The sequence below is a fragment of the Girardinichthys multiradiatus genome, chromosome 8 (assembly GCF_021462225.1).
Source record: "Girardinichthys multiradiatus isolate DD_20200921_A chromosome 8, DD_fGirMul_XY1, whole genome shotgun sequence".
NCBI classification, from domain to species: Eukaryota; Metazoa; Chordata; class Actinopteri; order Cyprinodontiformes; family Goodeidae; genus Girardinichthys; species Girardinichthys multiradiatus.
Window position 1 is genome coordinate 40,526,275 of NC_061801.1, and position 18,065 is coordinate 40,544,339.

At 39.8% G+C, this 18,065-nt stretch overlaps 1 protein-coding gene across 1 annotated transcript in view; it reads right to left on the reverse strand.

Moving 5' to 3' along the window:
* The window catches only part of dcc (DCC netrin 1 receptor), a 354,845-nt gene that overhangs the window by 58,376 nt on the left and 278,404 nt on the right, over positions 1-18,065 (reverse strand). The window contains exons 22-25 of the mRNA XM_047372294.1: positions 14,912-15,050; positions 4,235-4,342; positions 3,611-3,805; positions 3,490-3,522 (exon numbers count right to left, since the gene is read on the reverse strand). Coding sequence (XP_047228250.1) covers positions 3,490-3,522; positions 3,611-3,805; positions 4,235-4,342; positions 14,912-15,050 — 475 coding nt within the window. The remainder of the gene's footprint in view (positions 1-3,489; positions 3,523-3,610; positions 3,806-4,234; positions 4,343-14,911; positions 15,051-18,065) is intronic.

Below are 18,065 nucleotides of genomic sequence, written 5' to 3' on the forward strand. Positions count from 1 at the left end.
CCAGGACCTTCTTGCTGTAAGGCAACAGTGCTACCAACAGTGCCACTGTGCAGCCCTGAGTTTTAAAGTAAAAGGAGCTGAACATGAACAATTACTCAAACAGTAATTTGTCTTGCGTATAATTTAGCAGAGTTGCTGCATGTAGCTGCAGGTTTTATTTCTCTAATTTCTTTCATTCTGCTCATTTTTATAACTTAGAAAAGTCTTCATTTGCTTTCTTTTCTCCTGCACTTTAAAACATTTATCCTGATTATTAGTAAGACTTAAAAGCTTTACATTTTGTAGTTTTATTATAAGCTTCATTAATTTTCTATTAGTTGCTGCAGGCTTATTACATCACCTCAGCACTCTTTTGCAGGCTGAACGAAAGGAGGGAAAACGCCCTTGAAGAAATGTGGTTTTCCGGGACGGGAGATTCTCAGTCCTGAAACCCTCAGAGAGCCCTCAGTGTTAAACTCAAGTGTCTTTTCTGCACAACTCATTTTAATACGCTCTTATCTCTTTTGTATATCTGTCAATTTGCATTAATTCACAAATTTTATCAATTGTCGTTGCTACTTGCAGTTATTTTAAGTGGCGTCTCTCCCTAAAACTATCATTCCCATGCCTTTGTTGCTTTCAGCTTTGAACTTGCTCTGCAAAGACCTTTCAGATGGATCTCTGCTTGAAATGAGTTGTATAAATGAGGCTGACCTTCCACGGCACAGAACCCAGGCCTTTGAGCTGAACTACACCGACCCCGCAGGTCTGATGTCCACGCCTCATGTATGAAAAGGTTTGGATGGACCACATGCAGACCAGTGATGGGGAAGTTAATGATCCGATTCAACACAAGCTGACATGTCTCCAGCCAGCAGAGGGTGTTACAGGGAGCGATATTGGCCCAGTTTTAGTTATCGGGCTGATACCGATATGTTAAAAAATGACTGATATAAGCCAATACTGATCTGGATGCAGATAAATCGTGCATTCCTAGTTTAACCATTTTCCAACCAGCCCTCTTCTCATTTTAATGGCTGGTTTCTGGTTTCCTGCAGACTGAGGCTGAAGCACTCTCCCTACAAGCCCAGCCCAGTCTGTTTCCACTTTAAATGAAAAGATTTTTAAAAACACAAATGTAGCCAAGGAGTGTTAAATGTTGCTAAAAGTTATTAACCAAAAGATCTTCTGTGCAGTTTTGCTGATGACGCTCTGCTATTGGTTCCGGTCCATCCAACGGCAGACTGAGATTCTGTTTCACACTGATACTGAAACTCATTACAGTTTAGATTCACAAGCTGCAAAACGCTCTTTTTATTTCCAGGCCTTATGTCTGCTGAGTTGCTGCAAGTTTTTGAGCACTCATTATTACCAAGCTGTGGGCCTGTTGATGAATTAACTCATTGAACGGAAACTTAATTACATCTGAGCTCAACAGATAAACCTCAGTATGGTTTAAAATACAGCTGACTGCCATTACTTCTTCTTATCTGCTTTGTATTTGCCTCTCTGAAATGATAAATGATCGTGTTGCTTAATTAGCAAGCGGTTTTTTGCTTCAACTCACAGAAGCGTTTGGATAAACTGAACAAGATAATCAGGTTGGAAGAAACCAGAGGAACGTCTTTTTCTCACTTTCCTTCTGTGTTTTTGTTTTTGAGAGAATGGTTTCCTGCTGTGATGCTGGCTTCTTTATTCCAGGCAAAGATGTAGTCAGGAAAAACAAGTTGGGTCACATCACTACATGTTCTGTTTTTAAGAAGAAATGTTTCCATACTGATGATTAATTTTGTTTTGATTCATCTCTGGAAAAAACAAAGTGATTTACTTACATTAAAATACCAGAAGTTAACCTTGTTTCTCTCATTAGATGTTAGGATACCCTACCCATAATAGCTAGTGTTACCCCTTTTAGCTGATGTCTAACCTTCTAAACATAGTTGTGGTGGAAGCTCAGGTGAAGCTCAGGTAAGACGGTGTTAGTTTCAGACGCAACTAAAATCAACTTTGCTAAAACAATCATGATAAACAATGTCTGCAGTAAATTAAGACACACATTCAGTATCAAAGCTGCATTGGGAACAGGACTGGTACTTAGGTATTCAGCTCCAGGCTCATGGAGTCTTGGCCAAAATGCATAAAAATATGTAAAGAAGTTTCAGCCAAAAACAACATTAATATTTCTGTTTCCATCAAAGCTCACCGCAAACCCTGCAGCCATCTCCGCTTGCCTGGATCAAATAAATAGTTTAATTTCTCATCTTTACAAGCATTATGTTGCATTTACATTACAGCTTTACAGAATCAATATTTGTTGGAGTTGATACAATACAGGCTGGACAGGGAGTGCCAGACAGGGGTTATATCTATGAAAACTAGTTTATAGAAACACAGTCAAGAGTTAAATCTACAGTCAGTTTAAGTTTCTAACATAAACAAAAAATGCCAGAATTTAATGCCAGCAAAAGGTTAAAAAATTGTGAGGAATGTTAGCCCGGTGAGGGCGCCACAGAAATACGACCATCCATTCAAAATGTTGGTAATTCCAAGCAATGAACCACCTGCATCAAACTCTTCCAGTCTTAAATCAGCGAGGACAAACTAAAGCATCTAAAGGAGAATATTCTGTAAAAAGACTTGGGGAGAAATCTCATCAGCCTCCTCTTTTGCCAAAACGTTTGAAACAGCGCCCTCATGTCTATCTGAGTGGGTCTGACTCTGCTTTTAACCTTGAGAGCTTCTAAAGGAGATCATCATCCTCTTGAAAGACCCAACCGCCACCCATTTTCAGATTATTGATGAAACTGTCCTGGTGTTTCAGAGCTTTCTGACAAGGTTCCCAGAGACAGGCTCGCAGCATCAGAGATCCTAACAGTGGGCGTGTTTTTCCACATATTCATCCATTGTTTCACAACAGATCCAACTGGAGTGCTTGCTGCTGGTAGGTCTGTCATCAGACCAGAGCTCCCAGTTCCAGTAGAAGTCCCAGGAGAGTTCAACAAACTCCATGTTTGTATTTGTGATGGTGGGACTGGTTAGCATGTAGGCTAATACATATCCCCAACAGGGAGGTTTGGAGATGTTTTTACCTCCCTTGGCGTCCTCCTCACTATATGAATTGAAGATATACTTCCTCGTCAAAGCTTGTGTATCACAGTTCTGGTTCTGTCTGACTGGAGATGTAGACAGGTTTGGGCCACAATCTGTTTGCTTGTAGGTATTCTGTGACTTATGAAGATCAATAACACATCTGCCTAACAAGAGTGGCATGTTCTCTATGTCTTTCCCATTTTGAAGCATGACTATATTTCTTATTTTTTTTGGAACTTGACTAGAATTTAAATATATCTTGAGATTAATGTGATTATTTGAGGATGATTCATATCTCAGACGTGCATTAAAAATATAGTCTTCATAAAGAGATGATCTGATTTAAATTAATGAGAGGAGAAGAGCTGAAAAGATAATAGTTATGTTAATAAAATTATTTTAGGTGGGGATGAATCGTACCTTGATCGTTGGCCATCTTGTCTGGAAGCTCCACTAAAAATGCAGCAGAAACCGAGCAAATTAGAAACGAATAAATGTTCAGACGTTCAGACTGCAGCCTTACGTTAAAACACAGATGTACCTTTGGCCGTCCTGAACTGCACAGGCTCAGACAGAGGTCCGACCCCTTTGGCATTTTTGGCCTGAATCCTGAAATAATACACAATGTCGAGGTTCAGATCCACGACCTGGTGGGTCAGCCGGTCGCCGCTGATGGCCTCCATCACCCAGTCGTCTATCAACATGTTCTTATCCAGGGTGTAGTACAGGATGTAGCCTGTGAGACACAAAGTCCCTCATATTAGCAGATTTAATAAGATGTTTGGAAATAAATGTAGTAAAAGCACAATATCTAAAGGCGCCTGGTGTGCAAGCTGTGCTGGATGTTCTGTAAGGCTTGCTGGGATTGTTTGATTCATCCTCCGGGACACTGCAGAGGCAGCACAGCTTGTTAAAAACAGTTTTGCAGTGAAGCCAATCGCCCTCAAGATGAGAGCAGGAACAATGGAGGAAAATGTTTCATGTGTGTGTTTGGAGACCAAAAACAACCAAGTGAAGCCTTTACTCTTAAGAGATATTTCCCAATGTTTACTAACAAAAAGATTAAATATGATTAGAAATCTAAATGACTATTAGCCTGGATGATGTGTGCGTGCGCTCTGTAATTATAGAAGTAGCTGTGGTTGGAGATCGGTGGTTTTCAGACCTGTGATTCGGCCATTAGCTTCCATCGGTGGCTGCCAGCTGATGAGAACAGCACGAGGACGTCCTTCCCGACTGATGACTGTCAGATCTTTAGGGGCGGAGCTTGGAGCTGCCAATCAGACATGAAGACAGATCAACAAACACATGCATCATCATCACTTCCTGGTCATAACAAATATTGCCAAACAATTGATCCAATCTCATAAATATTCCAGTACATTATCTCTCAGTCCTCAGTGTAGTTGATGTTATTGCTCGACCTTGTTCATTTCTTCCAATTCTCTTCCAGTTGGGTCTTCTGGAGTCCTTTCATATGTCTCTTTCTCCATCATTTACATTTCAGGCACAGGGACCACAGGTAAAAACTGGCCTGTTAGCTAACTCGGCTAAACTCACATTTAGCCTGTCATTAGATTTACCTTGTTCCATTTTGCTGCTACTGCTTTCATATGAGCCACTGTAAAAACCTGAACAAGATATTATAATCTGCCCTTTTGTTGGGCCCAGCCATGGATTTCAACATTAAACTCCAGTACGAACTCTTCTGGAACTTTTCAAAATAAAGTGCATTAACCTTCTTCCGGCACAGCCAGGAAATGGGATAACTGCGGACTTCCTGTGACGCCACTGCCCAAATAAAAGCACAGCTGTTGCTACATCTGCCCTTTTCCACACAGGTGTTCATCGGGATAGGAGGGGGACAAAGCGCACTAATGTCTCTTTGCTGGCAAAAAGACATAAACTCTTCAACTGGATCCCAGAGTGTCATTAGATCACGCAATCATATGCACAAGTTAAGAATGAGTGAATAACTGTTTGTGTACCCAGTATTCATTCATAAAAACGGGAATTAAGGTACACACCTGGCTTGACTTTCTCTCTCTGAGGCCTGCAGAAGCAAACTGTCCCAGAGAAGTTCCCTACAGAGAAGCGGTTTCTATGAAGCCGAGCGGAGCGGTCTCCCAGTCTGGAAGGAAGACAGCAGAGACCGCATCACCATGGTAACGGTAACGTGCAGTGTGGTTAGCGGACAGAACGGGCCGTCTTTCATCCACAGCCACGGAGGTTAGCTAGAAGCTAACCGTTTGTTCACAGACCGGCCGACAGAACAGCCGCCACTCCCCACAGCTAAGGAGGTTAGCCTGGAAGCTAAACCTTTGTTCACAGAGCTCTCTTCAAACTTCATCGTCGCTTGGACAACATTCCTCACCACGGTTCATGAGGTTAAGTGTTTGGGCAGAAAAACATAGAAGTGATTTAGCTTGAAATGATCTAAACGTTTTTCATTTTATGAAGTTTGGTTTTGTTTGTGTTGAACTCAGCTATCTTGGTGCTAGCAGGCTATCTGTAGCACACGTGTTCAGGTTGTGTTCTTTGTGTGTTTTTAAAGTTAAGACAAACTTTATTAAAGGGTGATTTTAAACAGAAGATTGATCATAACGCGCCGTCTGCGCTTATGCATTTTAACCCTTTTATTAATGGTAATTTTAAAGGTGTGTGTTTGTATCTGGTGCTAAGCTATCAGTTTCTTTGTTAGCTTAACTGCTAACAGCTAAGAACACGTGCTTGTTGCTAAATAATATTTACCCAGAAAGGTTAGTTTTCAATCCAGTAAATGTGTCCCTAACATCCTTTACTAGATTTGATAACTAAGTAAATACCATTAAGCCCCATTTCTCCAGAAAGATTTGGCTATTTCCAAAATATTCCCTTAATATTTCTTCAGATATTATTTTAATAAATAAAGGCAGTTAATTAGACACTGTTGAGAATTAGTCATCCAGAAGATTGGTTTTATTCAGCAAATCATTCTTTAAAATATTATTTCATTAAAATATTTTATCTGATCTTACATTGTGAATGGTTGTCTAAATGTTTGCTAATTATTTTCTAAGTTGGTTCCAAGACTAACTTAACTTTATTTCCAGATTCTTCAAGATAATCCTTGGTTCTCAAACATAAACATTGCATGGTAATGTTGCATCATTCTTTTTGGTCATGATTTCCAATCATCTTTAATCAACTTGTTTATATTGTACATAGTCCATTAGTCTTCATTATTCTTTAATTCTGCTTGGTAGTTTAGTTGGATTGTTTTAGCAAAGTAAAGAGTTTGTTGATTGAAATATGTTTGACTTTGAGTTTACTTATTTTTGTTAATAAATTCTTGTATTTTAAGAAATTGTGTAAATTCATTCCATATATGTGCAGAGTTTATGCTGTTCAATAATGTTAGAGCTCGTCTCACACCTTTATATTCTGTCCTAATACCATCGCCTCACTGGGCTGGTATTCACAGGACAACCCTTAACAGACCAAAATATTATTTGATAAAATATTAAAATTAAATAATATTCTCAGATTCATAATCCCAACACTTTCCTAGGAAATAACAATGGGATTTTGTTCAAAACCAGCCCTCTTTGGAGTCTCCTAGCCCAGCCATTCTTCAGAGCAGAAACACGATTCAAAGTTGAAACGGTTCACCTAAAGTTGGACTTTACTTCACTGAAGAAGTTGGGTCATCAGTGCTCATCAAAACGTCGGTATGTTTGTCTCCTTTCACCATGTGTCTCCCATGGCTGTAGAACTTACAGCTTTCTGTCATATTAGCTCTGATTTCTTTGTATGGTATATATCCTACATAAAACACTGCAGACATAAAGATTTACATTACCATTTTTGCACAGGGATTAATGGATTGACGCTTTCAATTTAAATCCTAAAGGATTTCCTCCTTTGTCACAGTAAAGGCGGGAATCAGCACAGCAACCAGTGGCTCTTACAACCGTTGCCAACGTAGCAACTTTATCGCTATATTTAGTGAGTTTTTAAAACCTTCTAGCTTTTTATAGACTTTTTTCTGTTATTGGAGACTTTGGGGGCTACACCTGAAAGCACCAATCGTTCTGCAGATATCGTGCTTAGTGGGTAGCGAGTCCGGCCTTTAGCCCCTAGCACCTCCCAAGCACTGACAGGAGCTCAGTCTGTAGCCTCGGCATACAGCAAACACCACCCACAGTCAGAGCAGAGAGGAGACCTTCTCCACTCTGCGATTAATCTGCGAGTCCACACTGCAGATTAATCATGCATGTGCTAACTGCTGCTGATCCCGCTCTGGATTACGAAGCAGGATGTAAATATAATTTAAATATAGTTTTATTTATTTATGTTCTAATAAAACAGATTTATGTAGTGTGGGTTCAGGCAAAGCATTTAAGTTATGAAATTGATTTTTAAAGTTAATCTGTAATTCTAAACAGAGTGTTTTACTCACTTTTTGTCTCGCCAACTTTGATATTCATCTCTACTACAGCCTGGATCACATGACCAGATATGCAAATTGGGCAATGATGTCATCTAACAACTTCTAGCAACTTTTAGGACAGCCAATTGCTACTTTCCTTACTGAGGAGTTGGCAACAGTGGTCTTTAGACGAAACTGTATTAGAAAAAGGTCTTGTTAATGTTTGAACGCTAACATGCTGTGAGAAATAACTACAAGATTTAATTGAATTTTAACATTTTCTTGACCTTAAATTTGTGAACAAACAAAAACACTAGCCAATCTAATTAAGACTTTTATAGTTAAACTTACTTTGTGATATTGTGATTATTAATACATTTTTTAAATTCGGGTTCAACTGAAACGAAGCTGGGTATAGTTGAGGTAAAAGTGGTTGCCTGCAGCACTTTAGATGAACTGGTTCTGAAGCAGCCCCTTATGAAAGGCCCACTGTGAAGACCAGTGATATCTGGGTTTCTGATAGCTTTTTATTCCTATAATATACAGAGATTTAATGATTCTAAACCTTTCATTAACTTCCCAGTTGTGCTGCTCCTGCAGTGAAAATGTCAAGCACTCCCTCTCCACCTCCTTTTGACCTCCTCGTAACCATGGAAACCAGGTGGCAGAGTCTATTGGACCTTTTCTAAGTGCTTTTATTGTGAGTTTTCTTCAGTGACACAAAGCAGGTTTTTATCTTAAAGTTTCCCAGCAGGACACGACTCAAAGCTTCCAATACCAGCGATGTCTAATGAAACCGCTTGTTAAATCTGACACATCGTGCTGGAGGAAATTACAACTTCCAGCTGAGTCCATGAGTGATGGTAACAACCTGCTCTTCTCATAAATACAGCAGGAGGAACCTGACGCTCAGACATGCTGAGGAAAGTGCTGCTTCCAGGTCAGATCAGATACAATTAACACAGCTTTCAGTTAGTAATCAGTGCTAACAGATGACCTCACAAATCATCCCTAATGCAAATAGTGATAATCAAGAAGTTAGGCCATATGGATGAATCAACACATGTAATTCTTTCATGACGGTAAGCTCATTTCTCATTATGAATAAACACCATGGGGACGTGTTGAACACCCACACTGACAGGATCAACTATGCTGAATGCTTCCAGGAGTTACGGTGAAAAGAAGCTTTTTCCAGGACTTCAGACGCTCTAAAGGGTTCAGTTTCATCTTAAAGTTACTCATGAACAGAAGGAAGTTAGAGATGCTTTTATCAGAATAATAAGTGGAACTGAGGGCCTTACAGCAGCTCACTGCGGGGATTCTGAAGGCGTTTTGTTAAAGGAAAAGCTTTAAAGCCAAATAAAGTTTACCTGAAGGCTTGATTTAGTCTGAATGGACACAAATATTAATAAAACCACATAGGATGAACTGCAATGAACTTGGATGACTAAAATAAATGTTGGCTTAAACAGAATTAAATTTAACAGAATGTAAATAATTTTGAATTTATGTCAACTTTAGCGAACGCGAAGCCCTCAGATTTGACCTTGAGCACATATTTCACTACTCTGCTCAGAAGAACTTCACTATGATGACACCTCAGAGGGGTGCTTACATGAACAACTTGACTTCCAGAGGAAGAAATTCAGAAACTTAAAGAATAATCTTAATTTTTTTCAGGATTAGTATTAACTTTAAACAGTGATTAAAACTTTGAATATTCCTTTATTACTAAGAACTTCTACTGTTTGAAGCCTTGAATCCAGGCAGATTGTATTTTATCTCACATCAAGTCTTCTTCTGACTGAAGATCAATGGCGGCTGAAGGAAAGGAAATCGGCTGATGGAGATAGAAAAGACACAGAGGCAAGAACTCCTGCCTGGCTGAACCTGATCCATTTGGTTGTGATGTTTTATTGGCTTTATTGGCCCAGCATCACTCAGTGTAGTTCTTTAAGAGCCTTTTTATCTGCCACTGCAGTTCACATTTCAAAAGAGGAACCACCAAGACAACCAGGAGCTGAACCAGAACTGAAGTGTGTTTCAAAGTGAGCTCTGGACAGATGGAACAGATGTTGGTGCAGAAAAGATGACTTCCTTCCACTGGTTGAAAGACTGAACTGATGGAACTGTGAGCAGAATTGCAAGCTGGTTCTGATACAGTAGAAACTCATATCTGACCCAAACTAGGTACTTATTATTTGTTTTTCCTCTGGTGGTTCCGTTCTGTGGAAACTGACGGACCTGAGGGTTCCTTCTTTAGATTACAGACTTTCAGATCTACTCAACGTGGTAAAACTCTAAACTATAAGTGAAACCATCCCTCATCTAAACTGGAAACAATATTAATAATCTTTTTCAGTCTATTAGATAAAAGATCTCTCTCTCTCTCTGTTTGTCTGTCTGTCTGTCTGTCTGTCTGTCTGTCTGTCTGTCTGTCTGTCTGTCCGTCCGTCCGTCCGTCCGTCCGTCCGTCTGTCCGTCCGTCCGTCCGTCCGTCCGTCCGTCCGCCTGCTTGCCTGCCTGTCTGTCTGTCTGTCTATTTTCTAAAATGTAAGCATTTTGGGTAACCCTCGGTACAGCTGATGTTACCGATGCTAGCTAGCTCTGTGGGGCTAGTTAGCATGTTAGTTAAAAATAAGTTGGTTGGTTATTAATCATCAAAATGAATCACTTCTGATAAAAATCCTGAAAGAAATGTTTACTGAAAGTATATGTTTGGAAACTAACTTTTCTGAATAATGCCATTTTTACATACATTTAGACATGTAATTATTGAAAAATAACTTATTCTTAACAATTAGCTAATAGCTCTGCTAACTGGCTAGGTGTTGGCTGTTAATTTGTTAGTCAGCCGTGTGAAGCTAGTAGCATGCTAGCTGTCTAAAAGTTGGAGAAAATGTTGATTTAAATGCAAATTAAATAATCTTTTTTGTCACAGTGTGAAAGACATTTAACTACGCAAGCAAGTTTAAAAGAATTGTTCAGCTGTGACACAAAGCTAATATCTTTGCTAATTAGCTGAGTGATAATGCTAATTAGGAATACCAAGAGCCAAATATGTCACGTTGGTGCAATATTCCATAGCATAATTAACACTATTTATACTTTACTTAACTGGAAGGTGTTTTGTTTAATTATATAATAATACAACATTATAATAAAACTGGGCTTATCCATGCTAATTAATGACCACCAGCTTTAAGGAAGTGAAAGTTAGACCATTCTTTTCATAAATAAAGTTATTTATTGCTTTTGTTAATTGGAAGGTGTTTTATGTAATTATGTAAGAAATTATGATTATGTTTTTGTTAGCTTTGTGCGGGGAGGTGTGGGAGGTCTTCAAGTTAGTTATTTTAATTATAATTTTTAAATGTAAACTTATTTTGTTATTCTAGCAACCATAATGTGTCAGCACTGATTAGTTTGTATAAAAAGACTGTTTTAATTAAAGCATAAATAAATAATTATAATTGGGGGTCAGAGGCAGCTATCAGCAGATGTAAGCAAGATGGTTCCTGTGTTTTTGTGACCCGTCAGTTTTTCTGTCTGATGGTGTTGACTTGGGGCTTGACAGTGTTGACTAAAGCCTCAGATAAAACCTGAATATTATTCATAAAAACTATGGTAGCAAGGCTTGTAATTATACTAAACTCTGATTATTTGTATTTCCAAAATCAGCCTACTTTTTTTTTTACCACACAGGCCTAAATGTAACATTTATTAGAACATAGATTCCCCCATTACTAAAACCATAAATTATTAAAGAATATAAAAGATAATTTCTAAAATTCAACTAAATGTTTAATCAAAAATTAAAATATCTTGACAAAAGAAAAAAAGCATTCAAAGAAAAAATCCAAATGGTTCAGCAGAACAGACCTGACAGGACAACAGAACATATGCTGAGGGCATCAACAGGGGAGATTGGCTTCAGGTCTTTTACAGCCAACATCAGAATCAGAATCAGCTTTATTGCCAAGTTCGTACATACAAACAAGGAATTTGACTCCGGTACACTTTGCTCTCTGGTTTTTGTTTTTTGCATTAAAGAATATACATATATACACATATATAAATAAAAAGGTGCATTTGCAACATCTGTATGCTGTTGTTTTGTACTCTATTAAATGTTCATCAGAGAAACAGCCTGGGGGAAGAAACTGTCTCTGTGGCGGCTGGTTTTAGTAAACAGTGCTCTGTAGCGCCACCTGAAGGTAAAACTCTGAACAGTTTATGTGCAGGGTGTGTGGGGTCTGCAGAGATTTTAGCAGCTCTTTTCCTGACCCTTGACCTGTATAAGTCCTGGATGGAGGGAAGGTCAGCTCTGATTATTCTCTCTGCAGTCCTGATTATTCGTTGCAGTCTGGACCTGTCCTGTTTTGTGGATGATCCAAACCACACTGAGATGGATGAAGACAGGACAGACTGAATGATGGCAGTGTAGAAGATGACCAGCAGCTCCTGTGGAAGGTTGAACTTCTTGAGTTGCCTCAGGAAGTACAGTCTCTGCTGGGCCTTCTTTCAAACAGTGTCTATGTGTGAAGACCATCTCAGGTCCTCAGAGATGGTGGTTCCTAAGAACCTGAAGTGGTCCACAGCCAATACAGTGTTGTTGAGGATGGTGAGGGGGGTGTATGGGGGTGGTGTTCTCCGAAGGTCCACCACCATTTCCACAGTCTTATGTGGGTTCAGTTCAAGGTAGTTCTGACTGCACCAGTGTACCAGCCGATCCACCTGCTGTCTGTATGCAGACTCATCACCGTCCTGGATCAGTCCAATGACAGTGGTGTCGTCTGCAAACTTCAGGAGTTTCACGGACGAGTCCGATGAGGTGCAGTCATTTGTGTACATTGGTGGCTAGCAGAGGCTGTCATTGTTGATGCTCTTTCAAGATGTTCAAGAGTTTTTCCACCCTCATGGGCCAGACATGCCCTACCATCCCAAACGAGACTGGAAGGACGGGTGTTTCGTACCAATTAAAGATATTTTACTGAATCTGGTGGAACCATCATTGCCCAGACATCCGTGTAGAATGAAAGAGGTTACTATCTGTCCACTGAAGTCATGGACTTCACGAATGAGCAACATCCATGAGGTCCATGACTTTGGTACACTTCCAAACAAAGCTGACTAAACTGAAAGAGCAAAGGACAAGTAAGGCCTAGATACTCCAGAAGAGTCTCTGGTTTTTAAAGACCGTCCTAAACATCTTGTTGGTACTGCAGGTTTTATGTGATGCTTTTACTGCCTGATCCATCAGAGGAAGTAGTTCTGGCTCACAAAACATCTGGGCTTTAGGTTCACTGTGTGTTTGCAGAAGGATAAAGTGTTCTGGTTATACTGCTTTGTCTCTGTTACATGTTCTATTATATACTGTATTATTAAGTCAGACCTGAATGAATGGGTCCATTTTGATACATTTGTAAATATGATGCAGTGAAGCAAAAACAAATTTTTAAATAAAATATGAAAGGCAAACAGTAGTTCTATGATATTTCAACAATGTTCAATCATAAAATCAGGCAATAAATAGATTTTATCACCTTAGAGACAAGAAACACTTATCCAGCAGGAAATGAATGTGGGTCAGTTTGAACCTGTGCTGTGCATTACACTGTTCTGCATGTTATGTGGTTTAGGATTTTGGATCGATTGACTAAATACATTAAAAACAGTCTTTATTTCTGTTCTGACCGACTTTAGATACGAGTCAGTCAGTCGATTAGCAAGTTCAAAATAAGAATCAATTTCAAAATTTTATTTCACTACAGAAATATTTTAGATGTTAAAATAAATAGCATCAGGTGTTCAGGAAGATTTGATAATTCTTCCTCCATGGCCCAGAAACCCTGAGATGAACTTTATAAAGCTCTTAACTCAGATACGTGGCTCTCCACAGGTGTCCTTTGTCTATTTTTATCAGTGAATCCGTGTACTTACAAGCTGTGAAAAAGACACTTTTCTTTACTGTTGCTGTGAAACTGGTGTTTTGTTGTGAAAGATGGTCTGTTTAAAGCCTCCTGAGTCGGCTGATCAGTGCAGAGACTGAGTGGACTCAGTCCATCTGCTGACTCTGAATGTCAATGTATTCCAGAGGGCCTCGGGGAGCCGGCGGTCTAATGCCGTTCACGCTTAATTGGGTGACAAATCCAGCAAACACGATTGTATACATCCTGAAAGGTAGAAGTGTGACATTTGGATTCCAGCCGGCAGTGGTCGTGTTGTTGCCGGGGAGAGTGAGCGAGTGAGTTTTATGATGATTCTTCACTGGATCAGAAAGTGTTTTCTGTCCATTGTTAAACTCCTTGTTAAAAATAATTGCTGTTCAGGAAGAAAATTCTGCAAGTCATTGTTTCTGTTGCACCTGTTTCTCTGAAAGCTGCTGTGTTTCTAAATACCAGAGAAAAATACCTTCAATGCAGGATTTCTAATTCAGGTCTCTTCACCTCTTCACTGTTTTTATTACTAGGACATAAAAAGTTATTTTATTTCAGGTCACATCAGTTTCAGATCAAACAAACCCTCAATAAATCACTCAAACATGCCTGTCTGTCAACATGAAGTAGGCTCAAGCAACATATTGTGCCTCGATCTAAATGAACTCAAGAACGGAGAAAGAAAGTCACCAACATCTATCAGTCCGGAAAGGATTACAGGTCCATTTCTAAGGCTTTGGGTCTCCACAGAACCATAGAGAGATCAATCATCCACACATGGAGACAACTATGTAACAGTGCCTTTCCAGAAGAGGCTTGTCCACCAAAATTGCTCTAAGAGCTCATCAACGTCTCATCCAGGAGGTCACAGAAGAACCCTGAACAACAGCTGAAACTCTGCAGGCCTCATTGCCTCAGCTGAGGTCAGAGGTCATGATTCAACAATAAGAATGAGAGAACAGGCAAAAATGGCCTCTATGGGAGAGTTCCATGGCCAGAACCACATTTACTAGAAAACATCTTCATGATCCTGGAGACTTTTAGGAAAATAAACTGGAGTGATGAGACAGAAGTGGACCTTTAGGAAGGTGCGGGTCCAGTTGATGTTCTGTGGCCTGACCTTAAACAGGTTGTTCTGCTGGAAAATCATCCAATGTTGCTGCATTAAAGCAATTCAGCAAAGCAAAATGGGTCAAAGTTAGCTAAATTTAGGGTGTAATTACTTTTTCTCATTGAGTCAGGTTAATCTGGACAGATTTATTCCCTTAGAAAATAAAATCATCATTTGAAAACTAAATTTTTACTCAAGATATCTTTGATATTACATTTTTCTGATGATCTGGAACATTTATTCTGGAGCAAATACTGTTTTCCTAGCGTTAAATATCTGCTTCACCTTAAGTAAATTAGTGAAGTACATTAACTTTCAATCATGTTCTAATCACAAATCCACCTGTATGCTTCTTTGAGCTTTGTCCAGGAGACGTACCTGCTTCATACGTCGTGGCGTGGGCTGTCATACTCCAGGTGCTGGACCTGCGACCTTTGGTCACCATGACGGCAAACTCATACATGGTGTTGGGTTTGAGGCCGGTGACGGTGTGGCTAAGAGCCGTGGTGTCTGCAGACTGAAAACACAAGTTTTCTTTTATTTTGACGTATCAACAGAAACCTAAATCTGCCATTAGATTTAATAAACAAAGTCTTTAGAGGAAACAGCGATTCCAACCTTTAGAAACCGGAGGATTTAAGAGATAACACTATTTTTTCTGAAAATTGCCATTTGAGGATCTTATCTGAGGGTGTATTTCCTCTAAATGTTGTTCCTCTATGAGACGTAAAGAAAATGGATCAATGACAAGATGTATTTGTAAGAAAATAATAAGAAAACACCAGTTTTTATCCCCATCGCTGCATCCTATGAAGGTAAACCATCCATCTGCACTAATATTGATTTATTATTTACAACCTTTTTGAATATTGCATTTTTTTTTCAAGTTTGTAGTTGAAGAAAAGAAAAACTCATAATATGACAGCTTTACCAAAATCGAACATGAAATGTTTAAGTGGTTAGTTGGGAAAAAATATTTGAAGCTCATTTTTGATTAATAAATTAAGTTAAAATAATAAAAAAACATTCAGATCTGTGCTCATTAAATATTACCATCCATCCGTCCGTCCATCCATCCATCCATCCATCCATCCATCCATCCATCCATCCATTTCTCCATCCATACAGAAACATTTCCAGAGCAGAAAATATATGTAGTCTCTAATGAGTTCTGGTTCTGCCTTGGGGTCTCCACCCGGTGGAAGGGCTCAGATAACCTCTAAAGGTAGGTGTCCTCTAGGCATCTTGATCAGATGTCTGAACCACCACAGGGTCTACTAGAAACTGCCCCAGGAAGATGGAGCTCCCCACCTTGACCCCAGCCATCCTGGAGAGAGATATCTCATTTCAATCTTTGGTATCTTGTCCTGGAAACAAACAACCAGAACAACACCCTGATCCCTGCAAAAAAACCTCTGATCTGTCTATCTAAACTACTTCACTTGAAGCAGAGACTCCTCGCCGACCCGTCTAGAGGATTCCACCTTTATCCTGCAGAAAACCAGGACCTTATAGGCTCACTGCAACAGAACCATATCATCTACAAGAAGCTAGACGGGACCCTGAGGTGTCCAAACCAAACACCCTTCTCTCCATCTTGAGGCTTTGAGATACATGCACACCTCAAGTATCGGTGCAAAGAAGCAACCCTGGTGAAGTTCAACCCACGAGTTCAGCTTTGTGGCAATGATCTGCAAACAGCTTTTGGTTTGGTGAGTTTCTCCCTGGAATAAAGGTCTTCCCGTCTTGTTTCTGAGAGACTGCAGGATGGAGAAGGAGACCAACACATTGGGTCTTCATCTGCAGTAATGAGGGAGCAACTCTGGTCTGTAGTGGTGAAGAAGGAGCTGAGCTGAAAGGTAAAGCTCTGGCTTTACTGGTTCACCTTTGTTCGACCCTGATCTATGTTCATGAGATATGGATTCCAGATACAAGTTGAACCGTAGGACAGCCAAGCTCTGCCTTAGAGTAATGACAGGCATCTGTGGGGAGCTCAGGGTACAGCAGGTGCTCCTCCACATCAAAGGAAGTAAGCTGAGGAGATTCCTCTGATCAGGATGCCCTTCTGGTTAAGGGATTTCATCCATGGCTGTGCTCTGCTCATAAAAACATTTCCTGTAATCACTATTGGTTGTAGGAGTAGAACTGTGAACACAATCGCCAGGAGGAGAACCTGGGATTGGCTCAGAACTCACTGGAGATCTTTTCTGGCCCAGGAACACCTGGGGATCCCTCATGAGGAGCTGCAGAGTGACGCTGGGGAGAAGGAGTTTTGGCTTTCTCTCTTTGACTTGTTATCTACCCGAACACGACTTAGAAATGAAGAAAACAATGGATGAATGGATGGAATATTTCACCTGATGCATTCAGGCTAAAGGAGAGCTGGATATTATATTAAAACTCAATCAGAGAAGGTGAAAATATTTAGTAGATCTTTATATTTATTAGCCTTGAATTTGTCATCTGCAAGCCAATAATACATTTGACCATTTAGACGGACTAATACAAGTACAACTTCATAAATTAGAATCTGGGTTCTGCTGAAGCTCGGTTGTCAGATTAAAAACAACAACTTTGAAGTAGGTATTAAACTTACTTTTCATTAAGACCACTTTTCTGTAATAAAAATGTTTCCCACTGGTCTGACATAATGTAATGTAGTATCAATAACATCGGTATCGGTTGATGTTAGACCTAAGCTTCCTCAAGAAGTACAGTCTGCTCTGTCCCTTCTTGTAGACGGCTTCACAGTTGCATCTCCACTCTAGTCTGTTGTCCAGGTGAACACCGAGGTATTTATACTCCTCCACCACCTCCACTTCTTCTCCCATGATAGAAATAGTTTTTGACTTATTCTTGTTTCTCTTAAAATCTACAATCATCTCCTTTGTTTTAGTCATGTTCAAAATGAGATGATTGTTTCCACACCATGCCACAAAGTGGTCCACCACCTTCCTGTACTCAGCTTCTTGTCCATCTCTGATCCACCCCACGACTGCAGAATCATCTAAGTATTTCTGCAGATGACAGGAGTCTGTCTTGTACTGGAAGTCTGAGGTGTACAGAGTGAAAAGGAATGGTGAGAGTACAGTCCCCTGTGGTGCTCCTGTGCTGCTGACTACCTGGTTAGACTCACAACCCTTCAGTCTCACAAACTGTGGTCTGTTTGTCAGGTAGTCTTTGATCCAGGAGATTGTTGAGGCCTCCACCTGAGTCTTCTGGAGTTTCTGACAAAGTAAATCAGGTTGGATTGTATTAAATGTTCTGGAGAAATCAAAGAACATGATCCTCACAGTGCTGCTGGCTTTGTCCAGATGACAGTGGGTTTGTTGAAGCAGGTGTATGATGGCATCTTCAACTCCAACTCCACAGCGATAAGCAAACTGAAGGAGGTCCTGATGGTTTATTGTTTGTGGGAGCAAGAAGCAATGTCACCTGTGTGGTAGTTTTATTACAATAGTAAAAGTGTGGGGTAATACATGTACTAAATATTAATTATATGCCAAAACAGCAATATTAATATTGAATATGG